General features: G+C 50.3%; 1 protein-coding gene across 1 annotated transcript; it reads left to right on the plus strand.

The window, feature by feature from the left end:
• The first annotated feature begins 1,170 nt into the window (after positions 1-1,170).
• Positions 1,171-8,412, plus strand: LOC144278307 (uncharacterized). The gene is made up of 5 exons (XM_077839575.1): positions 1,171-1,718; positions 4,102-4,566; positions 5,336-5,454; positions 6,056-6,150; positions 8,238-8,412. The coding sequence occupies exons 1-5, from the start codon at positions 1,171-1,173 to the stop codon at positions 8,361-8,363; spliced, it is 1,353 nt and encodes a 450-aa protein (XP_077695701.1). The 3' UTR covers positions 8,364-8,412.
• Positions 8,413-16,253: the final 7,841 nt, after the last annotated feature.

Genomic DNA, 16,253 nt, shown 5'->3' on the forward strand with positions numbered 1-16,253 from the left:
GGAGGGGGTATGAGTGTTTGGGGGGCTGTCTGCTGGTTGTGGTGTGGTGTGGGTGGTTGTGTTGACTTGTGTCTGGAGGTGTTGTGCTGGGAGATTTGTGCTCATTTGGGCAGGTGGCAGCTGGGTGCACAGGTATGGCATTAGGGCCAAGTAATCCCCACCAGTGCAGTCTCCCTCATACAACCAATTAAATTATTGCGTGCAAATTAGCTGTAGAGTAAGGGTGACCAGTTGTTACCTTTGTACAATGGTCTCTAGATCTCTTGGCATGTTGTAGATTCATGCATGACTGTAGCTGTGTGCTGCACGGGTGTAATTCAAAAGGTCAAAATGGCTATGAACTTAAAAACTGGGTGGTAACGGATCGTGGAGACCAGGGATGATTGAACGTGGGGATATTCTAAGCAAAAAGGGCTCTCAGCCATGCTTGTAGCTGCTTCCCGCGCTTCTCACTGACCCAAAAGACGTTTGAGGCTTCAGCTTGACACACAGAGCAACATTCCTAGAATCTTATACAGATAAAGGAAATAAATGGGGGGCAAAACGAGAATAATAAGTCACTTCGGGGGAGATTTCCACCCGCAATAGGGGCTAGATATTCACCCAGAAGCTCCCTTTTGTGACACTAAATTGCTAGATATTTTTGGTTCCTAAATGAGCACTGAGCTCTTTTGAAAATTCTAGCCATATGGGCTGGTGGGGGGGAGGGAAGTAAATTAATAAAATCTAGCCTAGCCCTTCTAGTGACACAGCAATGTCACTAGGGATTTCGCTATTCATTTTACATGGACAGCGCTCGGATGTGGAGGAGCAGCAGCATGAACAGTGACAAATAATAATAGCTGATTCCTGTATATTATTATTGTTTATTACAGTCACGCCAAGGAACCCCAGTCATGGCCCAGGACCCCATTGTGCTAGGTGCTGTACAGACACAGAACAAAAAGACGGTCCCTGCCCTTACAATCTAAGCGATAGAATAGTCGTTATTGATAGATTATCTGCATCCCTTCCCTCCCCCGTGGAACTCTAGAACTCCTGGGAGTTTCTGAACTGCTGGGGGGAGGGGAGTGAGTTTCAATTTGAATCCTTGGTTCTAAACTGTTGAGAAACCTCAGCCCGGCTGTCAGGGTGACCTCACCAGATCCCCTCCTGTGGCGGCCGAGAGAGATGGATCCTCTGACCGTTCCCCCTGTTTCCAGCAGGCCCTCGGTGCTCCAGCTTGTTAGGAACCTCTTTGGGCTCAGGCAGAGCGCACAGGAGGGCCCAGAAACCAGAGCAGACGCACAAGAGCGGAGTAATGTTGGGGACCGAGAAGAAGACAGCTCCCTGGTGCCTGCTGGGGCTGAGTCTGAGACCAGCCAGCCAACGGGCAAAGAGCTAACTGGCGACCACCCGACCGATGAGCCCCATGGAGATGCAACAGGCGACCGCATAGGGGAACTCCATGGTGAGCTGAAGGATATCAGTCTTGGGGGCACCCCTTCCAGCCGTGGCAGGAGATCCCCTCCTACGCCAGACCACAGGGGCATGGAGATGGGAGACCCTGGTGACTGGGCCTTGTCAGACCTCTCCGAGAGCGGGAGCTGCATTGGCACCAGTGTGGACGAGGAGGAGAAGCAGAGCATGGGAAGTGGAGCAACAGGGGAGGCATGCGGGCAGCGCCCTGGGACAGGAGATGTGGGAGGAGCATCTGCTGAGAGATGGCCCTTGGGGAGGTAAGGCATTGATGACACAGACGGCTGATGGGAAGTAGGGAGCAGGGATGGGGCTGCAAATCACATAGGAGTGAATGAAAGACTTGGAAGCACTACGGGCAAAGTGTAACTCCAGCGGCGTGAGTGGACTGAATCCAACCCCTGCTGTTTGTGATTAGTCATAAGAATATTCAGGGTCAGGGGGAGGCAGCTTTGCCGTGCTATTTCCTGAGCACTAGTGCAGTGTAACAGCGTTGTCTTCGCGTGCTGTTGATTTAACTTTTCAGCGAGCTCACTTTCTATTTCCTGGTTTCGAAGGTTTGAGTGCAGCTGACCTTAACGTTCTGGAAAGGCACAAGGCAGCTCCAAGCAATCTTATTTCTGCATTAACAAGTTTGTCGTCCGTGGCTCAGTCTAGCTAATGGCAGATCTGAGTTTTAGGCCTGTTTTTTTTTTTTTTTTGCTCTTAAAACGGCCCATTAACGCTGTTGCTGCTCTGCTAGTGTGCACTGGCTGCTGGTGTTTGATCACTCTGCTGTCCAGACCTGCTCTGAACACTCTATGCTAGCAACTCCACTGTCACTATCACCATAGCAAGGGGGAGAGATGGTAAGATAAATACCAGTATGGACACAGCCTTATAGAAGACGCACTCATTGCTCAGTTACAATCCTATGTTTCTCTTGTGTGGCTGTCCTTAATCCAGTTCAGGGGCTGGAAACAAGGAGGAGAACTTGTATCAACTGATCAGCCGGCTCTTCGTGGGCCACCAGAACCTGCTCCTTGGGCCACAGAAGAGTTGCGAGAGATTCTGCTCTAGGCCTATGAGCTTCCCAGCAATTCCAGCCTGGGGGAAGCTACGATTCAAACAACAGGCGTCTCCTCTCACTAGTAACATGATACATCTGCAAATGGGTGTGGCTGGAGTGTGTGTGAGGGCGGGGGGGGGGAAGAGAGAGGTATCAAGGATGCCAGGAAATGGGTTTGAAAGTGTTAAGTGTGAAGCGGGGAGAGGTACTAAGACCACTGGGAGATGGTGTTGACAGCTGAAGGTAATTAAGAGCATCAGATCTTTGAGATCCCATCTCTTATGTATCGACTGTGAAGGGGGATCCAAGTACAATGCAATGCTCTGCTGACGTGGGGAAGGCACGGTTTGGTTGTGCAGGGCGATGAGACTGAATTGTGCTGGAGCTCAGCAGCGTCCAAGGTCGCTGCATGATTCAGGAACTTGGTGCTAATGCTGCTTGGACTAACCTTCATTGCAAGACTGAGCTATCTCTTTTAACCGCCTCAGATCAGAGATCCCACGCACCCTGGCCCTGATTCTCCATTGCCCTGTCTTTGCAGAGTCCTGTACGCCAGTGCAAGGAGGGTGGCAGATGCTCCCAAATCAGAATGGCAGTGTTTTATACCCACTGTGGACTGGTGTAAATGGTGGGGTGCAGGACTGTGGAGAATAAGGGTCCCTGATTGTCACGATGCACAGGTGACCTTAGAGCTGATGTGGAAAAATGTTGCCCTGCAAAAAGCAGCCTGCACAACAACTGAGAATTAAGACCCAGGTCTACACTAGAAAAGGTTTGCTGGTGTAGCTACACTGACGAATGCTCCTAGTGTAGACGCAGTTCACACTAGTAAAGGATTAGGGCTTTTGCCAGTATAGAAAAGACACCAAAAAAATCACACCCCTACCCACCATTTCCCCTCCTATGCTGGACCCCAGTGGCTTGGAGACGGGAGACTCCAGTGGTTTTGTCAACACTGCTGTGAGCCAGTGGGAACCAGCAAAAATTTCTAGTGTAGACCTAGCCGAACTCATCCGTGGAGCTGTAAAACCATCAGAAATGGACTTCTTTCTTTGCTTTTTTATTATTGTTGCAAGGAATGAATTATCTCCCAGTGGCCAGTGGAGTTGTTTCCTTTTGGACCATTTGCTCTAACCATACCTACAGCAAAAGTAATATTTTTAGCTTCCTTATTTAACCAGTATCCCTTTCTGGAGCAATTCGCCCACATTTCCGCTGACCTTTCTTTTCCTTCCATCTTGTTGTGACAGTTCAAAGTAGAGAGCTTTCAAATCAATGCCAAATGACTGGGCTGGGGGGTGGAGGGGGAATTCCATATAAATAAGTCATCTTGCTATTACTGAATGTTTCATGAGCGCCCACCATTTCTCTGGCTGCTCCCTTCTTGTACAGCAGCTCAGCTCGATTGGCCTTCCGCCTCCCCTGCAGAACTCTGGGGCAGTTCTGAATTCTGAAGGCGGCCATATTTCAATGGGAATCCCTGGTTCCAAACTGTTGAGAAACCCCAGCCCAGCTGTCAGGGTGACCTCACCAGATCCCCTCCTGTGGCGGCCGAGAGAGATGGATCCTCTGACCGTTGCCCCTGTTTCCAGCAGGCCCTCGGTGCTCCAGCTTGTTAGGAACCTCTTTGGGCTCAGGCAGAGTGCACAGGAGGGCCCAGAAACCAGAGCAGATGCACAAGAGAGAGGGGACGTCGGGGACCGAGAAGAAGACAGCTCCCTGGTGCCCGCTGGGGCTGAGTCTGAGACCAGCCAGCCAGTGGGCAAAGAGCTAACTGGCGACCACCTGACCGATGAGCCCCATGGAGATGCAACAGGCGACCGCATGGGGGAGATCCTTGGAGAACTGAAGAATAGCAGTCTTGGGGGCACCCCTTCCAGCCGTGGCAGGAGATCCCCTCCTACGCTGGACCACAGTGGCATGGAGATGGGAGATGCCGGTGGCTTTGTCAACGCTGCCGTGGGCAAAGATAAAACAGCCCAGGATCCGTGCAACAGAATCTCTGGCAGGGAAGCAGAGAGGGTGGGAGAAGCTTCTGGTGACACAGGAACATGGGAAAAGTAAGTTTGGTTGTTAGCGACACAAGGCCAGATCCTGGCCTCACTGAGATAGGTGGCCAAACTCCCAGTCCCCCTCCCACACAGATCTGGGACAAGCATTCAGCCTTTAGATAGTGGAGAGGGTTGTGGGTTGTCTCAGAGTAAATATGAATTTGCTGTGGGCCCATATAGACAGCGGGAAGCCTATCAGATCCTGGGCAATGGTCTTTTTGTAGGGGGCCACTAGTTTGGGTTTTACTGAAGATTACTAAGCAAGCAGCATCTTATTTGCTCTTTACTGTTGCATTTAAGTGAGCCTCTTTGTCTCTGTTGTCAGGCCCTGTCACCCACAGCTGTAGCTGGGCTATACATCCTGGGATGTACAGTCACCGGGCCCCACTCCTGACCTTGTAAATGAAAGGGCCGGGTTCTGCTTCCAGCTATGCCAGCGTAAATGTGGAGGAGATCCAGTGTAAATGTAGAGGAACTCCAGTGGAAATCTGGACTAACTCCACTGAGGTCCATGGAGTTGCTTTGCACTTAACCTGGTGTACATGAGCGATCAGCATTGTGGCCCCTTCCAGTCCTCGGCCTCTTTAGGTCAAGTCCGTCAACAAGTGGGACAATCAGTGCCAGTTGTGCTGGTGTTTTAAATGTGATTCCGCCTCTTGGCTTTGAACTGGGCGAAGGCCTTGGTCTCGTGGTTGGAGTGAGTGAGCGAGCGTGTGGTCACTTGAGTGCCATCCTGTTCATGAGCACCCAGCCACGCGTAACTGTGTTCTGGGTTCAGGGCTGGGATCTCACAGGTTCCGCGTGCTGACAACGAAGGAATCACACCGACTGCAGGACCCCTGGCACTGACCGCCCAGGACTTCTGTGCCAAGGAAGAGAGAGAGCACCTCCTGAAAGGTGAGGAATGGTAGAGAGGCTGTAGATAAAGGGAATCCCTCCTGATCCATTTGGGAATTACGTCTCTTGAGAATTGTCAGGTATTCTGGTAGGTAGACGAGGTTTCCAAATACCTCGGTCTAGTCCTTCACATCCATGCTGATCCCTGAATCTTGAGAACTCAATTACTGTAGGCACTCTGTGCTGTATTGGGAAAGTCTCTGGGCTCGGTCCAATGGACATGGAGAGCAGGTCTCAGCATTGGGGAGGAGAAGCCACTGTGGATGGGTCAGAAACAGAATAGAAGCCCTTTCCGTAGCCATGAAGAGTCCAGCTGAGAAATGACACTTTGATCCAAGTGCATTTATGTTCCTTATCACCACAGTATGTGACCACCCTTTATAACCCATTTTAGTTCATTTTATATGCTGTCATCTGTTTAAATACCAGGGGCTGAGTTCTCTACTGGCCTAACACCATTCACTTCACTGGAGATATGCCAACAAAGGGATTGGCCCTTGATCATATACTGTATCTGGGACATGTATTACCCCTCCATATGGGATGTACGATGAGACCGCTCAGAGGATTCACTGCTTTATTTGTGGGGTTTTGTAAACAGAGGATCTAAATGGAGGATTTCCGAAGGCAGAGCTGTCTCCATGGAACAAACTCATCAACATGTACAAGCAGAGATGGAAGCTTCCTGTTCCTAAGGTTGGTTATATAATACAGAGCAGTGGGCTAAACTAACGGTGAGGTACTTTCACTTTTACTTTACAAGCAGGGATAAGCGCTCACCCGTTCGGAAAAGGGACTGTAAAAAGGACAGCCTGGGGCTCTCCTTTATTCCCTCGTGCTGGTCCCAGATATCGTTTGCTCTGCTTCCAAATCAAATCAGTGATTTTTACATTATATTTTTGCGACTGCTAATGCTGTAAACCCAACTGGGATCAGAAAATCCTGCTGGGTCCTCTCTGCCTCTTTCATCCTTGCCCCTAATCGAGATTCTGCAGTCAGGGCCTAGCAAGATTTCTAGATTATGCCCCTGAAGTTCCTGCTAGAGATGACCTAAAGCCGCTGCCGGGTTAGGTAACTGCAAGCTGAGTGGTCCTGACAACACAGCTGGCCTCCCTGATTGCAATACGGAGGTGCCTTGGAGGCACTTAGAGCTGGGAAGGATGAAAAAATGAATGCTAAAACCTAAGTAGTGCAGTGTAGTGGTTAGAGCAGGGAACTGGTATTCAGGGCCTTTGGGTTCTATTCCCAGATCTGCTACTGACCCTCTGTGACCATAGTCAGTTAACTTCTCAAGGCATCTGTAAGATAAGGATACATATCACCTGACAGAGGTGTGCTGTGAGGATTAATTCGCCTATCAAGTCCTTTGGACGAAAGGAGGTATGTCTGCAAAAGTCATTTTGCCTTCTTTGACAATCCCATTGAAAAGGCACCTGCAATTTCCTAATTAACATTCCAGCCAGTGCAAGAGGAGACACAATGACTCAATCTGACCCTTCTCCGAGGCCTTCAGTTCAAAGGGTGGCCAAATTCATAGCACTGGATGCTGTACAGTTCCCACTGTCCGGCATTACCTCTGTTAAATGTCATAGCAAGGCAGTTTGAGTGACACCAAAAAGGGTTCTGAGATGGAGGCAAGTGGTTCGGTCTCACACAGATAGACTATAAATGGGTCCAACTGAGCCCCATTTCTCTACTGCAAGGAGTGCTACATTTGACCCTCCAGGCCCCACTCTTACTCAGACACTCAAATATGCACTTCTCTGTCTGGCTAGATTTCTAGGTGCTATCTGTCTTCAGCACTTATACGGCCCCTTTATCATAGTATCTGGGCACCTCGCAGCACCTCTGAAAGGCAGAGCAATGCTACTACCCCCTTTTTATAGATGGGGAACTGAGACACAGAGAGACTAAGTGACTTGGCCAAGGTCATAGAGGAAGTCTGTAGCAGAGCAGGGACTTAAACCCAGGTCTTCTCAGTCCTGGGCCAGTCCTCTAGACACTGGGCCATCCTTTCTTTGCTGCTGCCTTCCTCGATACTGTCTGCAGTACAATATGTTTGTTCAGCCAAGAGACTTTGTCACTTTAAAGCTGACCCAGGAACTGGTAGAGCTGCAGGAAGTGAACTCAGGGTAGCTGAGGAGTTAGCAACTCAATAAAGCAGTTGTGTATGAGTGTTTCTCTGCCTAGGTGCGGAAATGTCATAGCATTTGGGTGCAAGACAATGAAGAAGTCAGGCCCCATCTCTGCTGCAATGTGGGTTGTATTAAGACACCATCTTCAAGAAATGATCTGTTGGCCAGTGACACACAGCATGGACAGGGGCAAGGTTTTTAAAATGGTGCAGGGAAACTGTCCTAGATCAAAGGATTTTTGTTAGATTTCCCCTGCCCATGTCAGCCAGCAGAACCACCTTACGGGATCTGAAGCTGTTTGACAAACTGGGGGAGGTAGGAATGTCCAGTGGTGAGAACAGGGGACTTGGCTCTGAGCTCTGTCACTGGCGCTGTGTGTGACACTGGGCAAGTTGTTCCCCCCCCCCCCCGTCTGTGCCTCAGTTTCCCCATCTGTAACAGGGATAATAACATATTCTACAAGATAAAATCTGTTGAGATCCTTTGATAGAAATCTTGATATAGAAGGACAATGTGTTTCAAGGTCAGCTTCTGAAAATAGTTTCCCGACTTGGTTCAAACTGCAGTGTCGAAAGTGCCTTGATGCAAGTTCCTTTTCTCTATTCTCACCTGTCCTCAACCTCCATTTTCCTGCACTTCCATCTCCAGGAACACCCAGTGCAGCTGGAAATGGAAGAGGGAGCCACTCTGAATCTAACTGTTTATGAATTTGCAACACCCGAGCCTCATCTCATCTCTTCAGAATCCTCCGGTACTGCCCTGATCTATAGGTGAGATCCCCCACGCTCTTCGACAAAGAAAAGAAGCATACACACAACCCCAATCAGACACGGTCCAAATTCTGTCTAGTTTCACAAAGCCGAACTGTATTTAAGAATTTTTTCAGGACAAGCGATGCAGTTACCAGTGCAGTTGGAAGAAAAGGAGGACTTGTGGCACCTTAGAGACTAACCAATTTATTTGAGCATGAGCTTTCGTGAGCTACAGCTCACTTCATCGGATGCAGTTGAGAGAATGTGCTGAACTGGAAGCCGAAGCGTGGTCATACTTTCTCTGACCACTAGGTGGCACCGTGTGACTTAAAAAACCAAACCCAGAGATGGGCTGAAAATGTCTTCAGTACAGCTGAGTGCTGTGCGTTTGAACAGGGTCCCTTAGAGAGGGGGAAATTGATCTCCAAATCCACATGGGCCAAATCATCTATTTCCCAAAATAGACTGAATAAATATTCCCCCATGTACATTAGTGAATAAGCTATCCTGGTGTTCAAATACACTGAATACAAGACAGTATAATAGAAAACATTGTGATGCTGTCCTGGCTAGCTGCTTGGAATTTATTGGCAACAACAGGGCTAAAGGAAAATCACAAACTGAGAGCAGCAGGGATCCTGACCCACTCTTGAGCAGTTCCCATTCCATCCAATAGAGGGCAGCAGTTTACACACACACACACACACTCACACGCACACACTTGTCTCTATGGGAAGCAACCTAGAGGTAAATATGTGAATGTTTCTGCACAGCTTCCTGTATCACTGAGCTATACTAAAACCACTGATCTCATACCGTGGGCAGCACATTAACCGTGAGCTTGTACTTTGGGGCTGGAAATGCCTCTTTGTTCTGTGTCTGTACAGCACCTAGCACAATGGGGCCCTGGTTCACGATTGGGACTCTAGGTGCTACCGCAGTACAAATAATAAATACAAATAATTAAGATGTTATTGCAAAAAAGCCAGTGCTTTACCGGGCTGCACATATATAATTCCCCTTTAGCATCAGCCTTGGTCAGACCATAGGTATTTCTGTCCTGTGCAGGGTGCTTCTTGATAAGGATTCATTTCAGACAATGGGTGAGGCAGAATATACTCTAGCTCACTCTCCTATAACTGCATCTGCAGGAGGAAAGGTCGGTTTGTGTTAGTCAAGTCACATGCTCTGACTTGATGATACACAGGGCGTTCATACAGTTAGTAAGAAGGTGCCATTTTTTAAAGTCACTGATGACAAGTGCTTTAAGAGGAGTCCAGGTGTACTTCATTCCCAGCTCTCCGGCTCTGAAATGGACTGGTCGCTCTCAGACATCCAGAATGTATAAACCATGACCTCATGCACATCCTGGCATTCTAAGCAGAGGCCAAGAAATAAGTGGGTCAGAGAGAGCGAAATCCCTTTTTGTCTATGGTGGGGATCTCAAAGCTGAAGTTATAATTGCTGTGCTGTATCTAGGCTCTGGATGAAGAGAGGAAATCAGTCTCCAGGCCCAGCACTTTTCACTTACACTAAATTTGCCTAATCAGTTAAAAACACAACAGACCCAGGCCTCCCTCTTATAATAGCTGCGGTACGGTGTGCTACATTAGTCAAGGGATCTCTTTGCCCATGTCCAGAGAATCCAGACGAAGCCAGGCTGTGCTTTTCAAGCATTTGGAGAGCATCGCTGTTACCTGGTTAGAACAAAAGAATTTACAAATATGTTTTGTGATATTCTGTTGTACAAACAAGGGAACAAAGAGGGGGTGCCTGCTGCCACGTGGATCTATTGTGTGGCAGCTAAAGCCATGTACGTTCCAAGTGTCCAAGTCCTATAGAAGTTCTTTGTACAGCCACACAACACCTGGGGATGGAAAAGGCCTGCTGGATCATTTATCCATCTCCTTTTCCCTCACCTCCCAGTGCAAGATTGTTTGCTATAGTCCATTCCCCAGGGCTTTTGTGTGTCTGTTTTGAAATGTGCCAGGTATCGGTCTCCCACCCCTTCCCTTGGAGGTTGAATCCAACATCTAATGGAGCTTCCTTTAAATCAAGCTAAATCATGAACGGCTACATCTTTGTGGGCTGAGAAGGGTGAAGTATGGGAACCACGTAAACCTGCTGCCTAGACTCCTGCAGACACACAAACAGAGTTCTCGTCTCCTCCACATGGGCAGCCACTGGGGAGAGGTCCTACAGGCCTGTAATGTGGGAATCTCTTTGTTGGGCTAACGACCCATTAGCTCCTGAGGGCTCTTGCTGATGCAGGAGAGGTAGTTAGTTCAATTGCTCTCAGGCTGTGGAACAGTCTGACCTTACTGTTTAATAGGTGTATTGTCTGTTAAGTGTTGTTTTATCTATGACCATTATCAGAGAGCTGGTGCATGCTCAGACACTGACTAGGGAGCTTGTTTCTGGGTCTGCTAGCTGGCAGTAAGATTAGAAAGTCAGAAGGTGTAGAATGGGCTTGGGACTTACCCACTTTTCAATGGAGGAGAAACATACTGGTGCACAGACAGTGGGCCCAGTTCTGTTCTGAGTCACAGCAGTGCACATCCAGAGTCACTCGCTGGGCTGCAGGGGAGAGATTCTGGTTCTCACTGCTCAGGATCAGAATTTGGCTCTGTGCCACTTCTATTCAGCGCGTTCAATATCTGTCACGTTTATTGCTGGAGGCAGCATGTTCTAATGACTGTGACAGGGGATGGAGTCAGGACTCCTGGGTTCTAGTCCCAGCTCTGCCACTGAGTCGCTCTCTTTTAACCTCGTCCGTAAACTGGGGATAATATTTAGTTTGCAGAGGATTTATGAGGCTTCATCCACTAAGTGTTTGGACGATGGTAGATTAGTGCAAAGTATTATTCCTAGTTTCTTGAGCACGTGTGGGGTAAATTCCAGTGATTGTCTCTCCTGATGAACTTATTTCTCCAATCCAGGTTTCCCGATGACAGAGCTGGGGAAACTGTTGGCCACTTTGGGAGAGCCCACGGAGACCTGAGCACCAATGGACTGGAAGCTGCTGAAGCAGACTGAGGTCAGTCAGGAACAGAAGAGCAGTCTGGACTGGGCCACCAAGTTGCAGCCCCCAGGAGCGCTGTGAGATTGGGCACTGGTGCCCTGCACGTTCCCTTTTCTTACGGGGCTGCTGTTTGTCGATCCAAGTTACACTCTGGTGGTAAACGGCTCCTCTGTACAGGGTGTTTTGAGTGTTCAAAATGCCAGCCCCACGCCTAGATCTCCGAGGCTGGGTCTGCACTGCAGATTGCTGGCAGCGGGGTGTAAGTTATGTGTGGCTCCAGGCCACGGTGAACAGTAGGCTGCGTCCGCATGGTGGGGTGTCACTATGTGCCTCAGTGAAAGGCTCTGGCAGAGGCGAGACAGTGGGAAAAGGCTCCTTTCCCCTCTTCCTCCCCGCTGCCAGAGCCTTTCCCCACTGCTGGAACCTTTTCCTGCGGGGGGTGGGGGGAGACTCCAGCAGCAGGGAGGCAGCGGGATGCTACGCTGCTAAAGATAGCGGTATAGATGGGGGAGGCGCTGCTTGGCTTGCAGAGGGCCGCGTAGGGTACGTACCGTCTTTACTCACCTAAGCTGCACCTCACCGTCTACACCGCTGTTGAGAGCCATGCTGGGGAGCTGCTGGGGTGTGTACTCTACATGCTGCCATAAACTGTGTGCAGGGTAGACACACCCATAGAGTTTAGGGGTAGAAGAGACCATTAGATCATCTAGTCTGACCTCTTCAGGCCATTGTATTGCACCGGTTCCCCGGGGAAGCCCCAAAACTTGGGTTAAACTAAAGCATTTCAGTCCTCAGCAGACGACATTGTTGCATGCCACAGGGCAGAGGAGAGGCGAGAGCGAAGGCGGGGGATTGATTAGGTGGGATATGCCCAGATGGCCTGTGCTCTTCTGGTTACATCAGCTGACGAGGCAGCAGGACTCCTGGGTTCTTTTCCTGCCTCTGCTGCTGTTGACTGTGTGACCAAGGCTGAGTCCCGATGGCCAAGGCTTTTGAAAGAAGGGGACCTCAAGTTAGGCTCTAAGTCTATATTTAGGCACCCAAATAGATGAGCTGATTTTCAATGGTGCTGAACGCCCAGCAGCTCCCACTAAAGCTCCCATAGGAGCTCAGCACTTTGAAAATCAGGCCACTTATTTAGGTGACTAAACGTTGGACTCAGGAACCTAAGTTTAGGCCTCAACCACCCGTGCCTCAGTTTCCCCATTTCTCCAATGGAATGTATAACAGTTGTTCTTCTCAGGCGTGTTGCTGGAGTTAGTGCAGTGTTTATAAAATGCCTAGAGATCCTGGGAGGAAGTTCAGCATGCTATAAAATCATTGGTGAAAGAAACCGCCAGTCCCTAGGAGGAGGAAGAGTGGTGACTTTTCAAACATTAGTCTTAAAAAAACGGTACTGTGCTTGTGGTTCCATATCACTCCCATTGCCCAAGTCCAGCGCTGGGGCAAGGCCGGAGCCGGTAGGGATCAGCAAGCTCCCTTACAAAGCGCGGACAAATGGAAGCAAGGACAAAGCTACTTCCTCCCTACCCCACGTGGGAAAAGCCCATCTGGAATGCAGCAAAGCATAGCGCAGCCCTCCGCGAAGCAGCTGGGCTCCTGTGCCCACTCCCCGGCCCTGTGCGGGTGGGTGGGTGTGGAATTCTTTGCAGGATTTTGTTTCTCGCTCGATCAAAGTGCAATTGTTTGTCTTTTCTCTGGTAGCTGCGTGTGGGGGGTGGGGGGAGGGGAAGCACCCAATTATCATTTTAAAAACCTCGTGTGGAGGCGGCTGCTTTGCCTTGTCTCATCCAGAACGTGGCATGTAGGGGTTTTTTCCCCGCACACGAGCCTGGACGTGGCTGGCTCTCTGTGTGATGGGCGGGCAGCGGCAGTTTGTATAAGAGCTTGTGATGGCACCTGGGGACTTACTGCTAAGGACGATTATAGCTTCTTCTGCCCCTCCCCTGCCCCAGCCAATCAATGCTCTTCCTCCCCTCCTCCGAACTGTTTCCAGAGTGTGGGTGTGATCCTGACCCTGTGCACAGCCGCAGCGCCTGTCCTCTGAGGCTCTCGGAGGGCTCTGCACGCAGTAATTAAGCCAGCGACGTGGATAGGTGTGATCTTCATTTGCAGATGGTAAACTGAGGCACAGAGGTTAAGGGCTGGATTTCCAGGGGCCCGGAAGCCAACAGGGACCCGCCGGTGTTGGCATCTCTGAAACTGAGGCCATATAGCAACTACGGCAACAAACTGAGTCAGTGGGACTAGAACCCAGAGTCCTTCCGCACCCATTCTCACTGTCAAGGGCGGAGCCGGGGGCAAGTGCAGGAGGGGACGAGCGTGAGCACCAGACCAGCCAGAGGGAGAGGAACCCTTGGGCCTCATCAATACTAGTAACTGTAGGGCCCATTTTTCAGCACTGGTGCTAGCAGCGGGACAAGCCAGTGAAGTCTAGGCTCCACGCCCTTTTCCGGCCCCGGCCTCAGGGCCCCGTGCTGGGAATGCCTGAGCCCAGTCTACACTGACGCTCGTGCCCCTGCTCATAGCAGCTTCTGAGGTGAAATGGCAACGAATGTAAAGGGACGTGAAGAGCCATGGGGAAGGGGAGCAACTCTTCAGCTGGGGGCTGGAGCGAGCCGGAGCCAGTGAGGTTTGGGGAGCCGGTGCACACGGCTGGACATGCAGAGGAGAAGGCTCTTGTACCTGTGATGCCACGATTGTGGGAGGGGAGCGTGGAGGCCATTGGCGGGTGAGCAGAAGGGGAAGGGGAGAGACTCCAGATTCATAGACTTCCAGGCCAGAAGGGACCAGTATGAACATCTCGGCTGACCTCTGAGAACCTACTTCAGTAGAGACTGACCATCCCTCTTCCATACACATGAGACTGGCCCTCGGAGCAGGATTCACTTCTCAGTTCCCTTGTGTGCCAGGAGCTGGTGGGATTGGGCAGCAGGCAGTGATATTGGTCAGACAGCTCTGCATTCGCCAGTGTGATTCGGTAACACGCTTTCTCTCTGCCCTGGCCAGAGCCTGCTCCTAGAAGAGATGGGACAGCGCCCCAAGAACAAGCTTATGTTTTGATCACGGTGAGTCTGCAAGCCCCCTTCATTTAGCAGATGAAGATGAAGAAAGAAGATTGAGGCCGGTTCTTTGGTCCCCACCAAGCTGGTGTCTGGGACAAAGCCTGTTAGCTGCAAGCTTGTTCCCGTTCCCTCTTTCAGTGTCTATGCCTCCCCCCTTTGAATGTTTATCCCCTTGCCTAGGCTGGCATCCACTGTATTTTTAGAGTAAGTGTTTTACGTTGATTGATTGTTCTCAGTTCCCCCTAAGATCACAGACTCCTCCCCTCTTATTAAATGGAGTTCTGTGTTGAATTAATTTCCTTCTTGGTTTTGGGTTTTTTGTTGTTGTTGTTGCTGCTGGTTCTTCGTATACTCCATGTTCAAAAAATCATTTAGAAAATTGCAGGGAGCATAAAGATGGACAAATCTCTCCTGCCTTCCCCCACTCGTGGCCGAGTTTAGAGAGGGGAATAATCTATTGTTAGGTTACCTAGTCCACTTCCTCACCAAAGCAGGATTGACTAGGGATACAGAGCATCTTCCATTCATTTGGGGAAGGGAAAGAGAGGGAACCCCTCTGTTTGCTTTGGGGAATCTCCCCCGATTGCAGAGCGAGAAATGAGATCTCCTCTTCCCTGGCTCTGTCGCTCACTGGAGAGAGAGGAATCCCACCTCCTCCATTTGTAGCCTGGGTATTAGGGGATGACAGAAACCCATCCCTCTTGTTACGGGGACCCGCGGCTCTGTGCTGGTGTGGAGTCACTGCACCATCAGCCGTGTGCCACAATTGCCTGTCAGACACCCTTACACACAGGCACGGCGACAAATGGTGGCCACAAACCCCGAGCCTGGGAGGTGGCGGCTGACCTCGCATCATCCTGCACTTCCACCCCACGTTTGATCAGCGCTGGGCGCTTCAACCAGTGACCTCGGGGAAGTGTTCTCCGAACTCTGCCTTGGCCTCGGTGAGGACGTTGGGCCAATCCCCGGCTCTTCCGGACAGGCTGTGTGAGCTGAGCTGCAGCAGCGGCTGGCAGCCCAAGGCCCAGGCTAATCTGGGAATTCTATGACAGGAAGCACACGCCCAGCCAACCTGCCAGAAGACAAAGCCTGCAATGTACAAATCAGCTCCCAGGGGTGTTCCTGTGCAGAGCTGCGGCTATTTTTGACTGTTTCCCAGCCCTAATGCCATGCTGGTTTAGTTCCAGGGGCTCCATGGAGGCTAGGGTACGAAGCAACCATGCACCTGCTTTTGCCACGTGGCTGTGGATGCAGGACTGTTGTGCTCCAGTATGGACAAGGCACCCAGATGGCTCTCCATTTCTATCAATCCCTGCCCCTAAAACAGGGTCCCATATATTCTATGATGCTGCTGAATTTCCCACAGACCCCTCACCGCAGAATCGTGCTCCACCATCTAAACTTTCAGTGGTTTCAAAATATCTTACCTAGTTGTTGGGGCCACAACGTACCTTCTAAACCTGTATGTAATTCCTGAACCTGCCGACAGCCTGAAACAATGGCTTTGAGAGGTGTGAACTATCCCCGTTCACCAAGGGGGGCGTTTACTCCGGAACCAGGGACAGCAGTTTACACGGCAACATGGTTCGTTATTTCACTGCTGATCATTTGCACAGAACTATCCAGCCAGCATGCAACATCCCACATTCCCAGCCTGCCTTCCGGGGTGCCCAAAGCCGCAGGTAACTTCTGCCCACCTGTCGGAACCTCCAGCCAAACCTCCAGACCAGTTCTGTGCCATCAATGCAACAACCCGCAGCACACGGAAAACTAGCGATTGAAGGACAGAGGCAAGGAATTGAATTTGACATAAACATAAGTCACT

Source organism: Eretmochelys imbricata, chromosome 21 (assembly GCF_965152235.1).
Source record: "Eretmochelys imbricata isolate rEreImb1 chromosome 21, rEreImb1.hap1, whole genome shotgun sequence".
In the NCBI taxonomy this organism is placed as follows: domain Eukaryota; kingdom Metazoa; phylum Chordata; order Testudines; family Cheloniidae; genus Eretmochelys; species Eretmochelys imbricata.

What these genes read in the sequence shown, in the direction of transcription:
- LOC144278307 (XM_077839575.1), top strand. Translation starts at nt 1,171, where the DNA reads ATGGATCCTCTGACCGTTCCCCCTGTTTCCAGCAGGCCCTCGGTGCTC. An exon ending in GAGAGATGGCCCTTGGGGAG is followed by an intron (nt 1,719 to 4,101) that starts GTAAGGCATTGA and finishes TGTTTCCAGCAG; the next exon opens with GCCCTCGGTGCTCCAGCTTG. An exon ending in GAGAGAGCACCTCCTGAAAG is followed by an intron (nt 5,455 to 6,055) that starts GTGAGGAATGGT and finishes TTTTGTAAACAG; the next exon opens with AGGATCTAAATGGAGGATTT.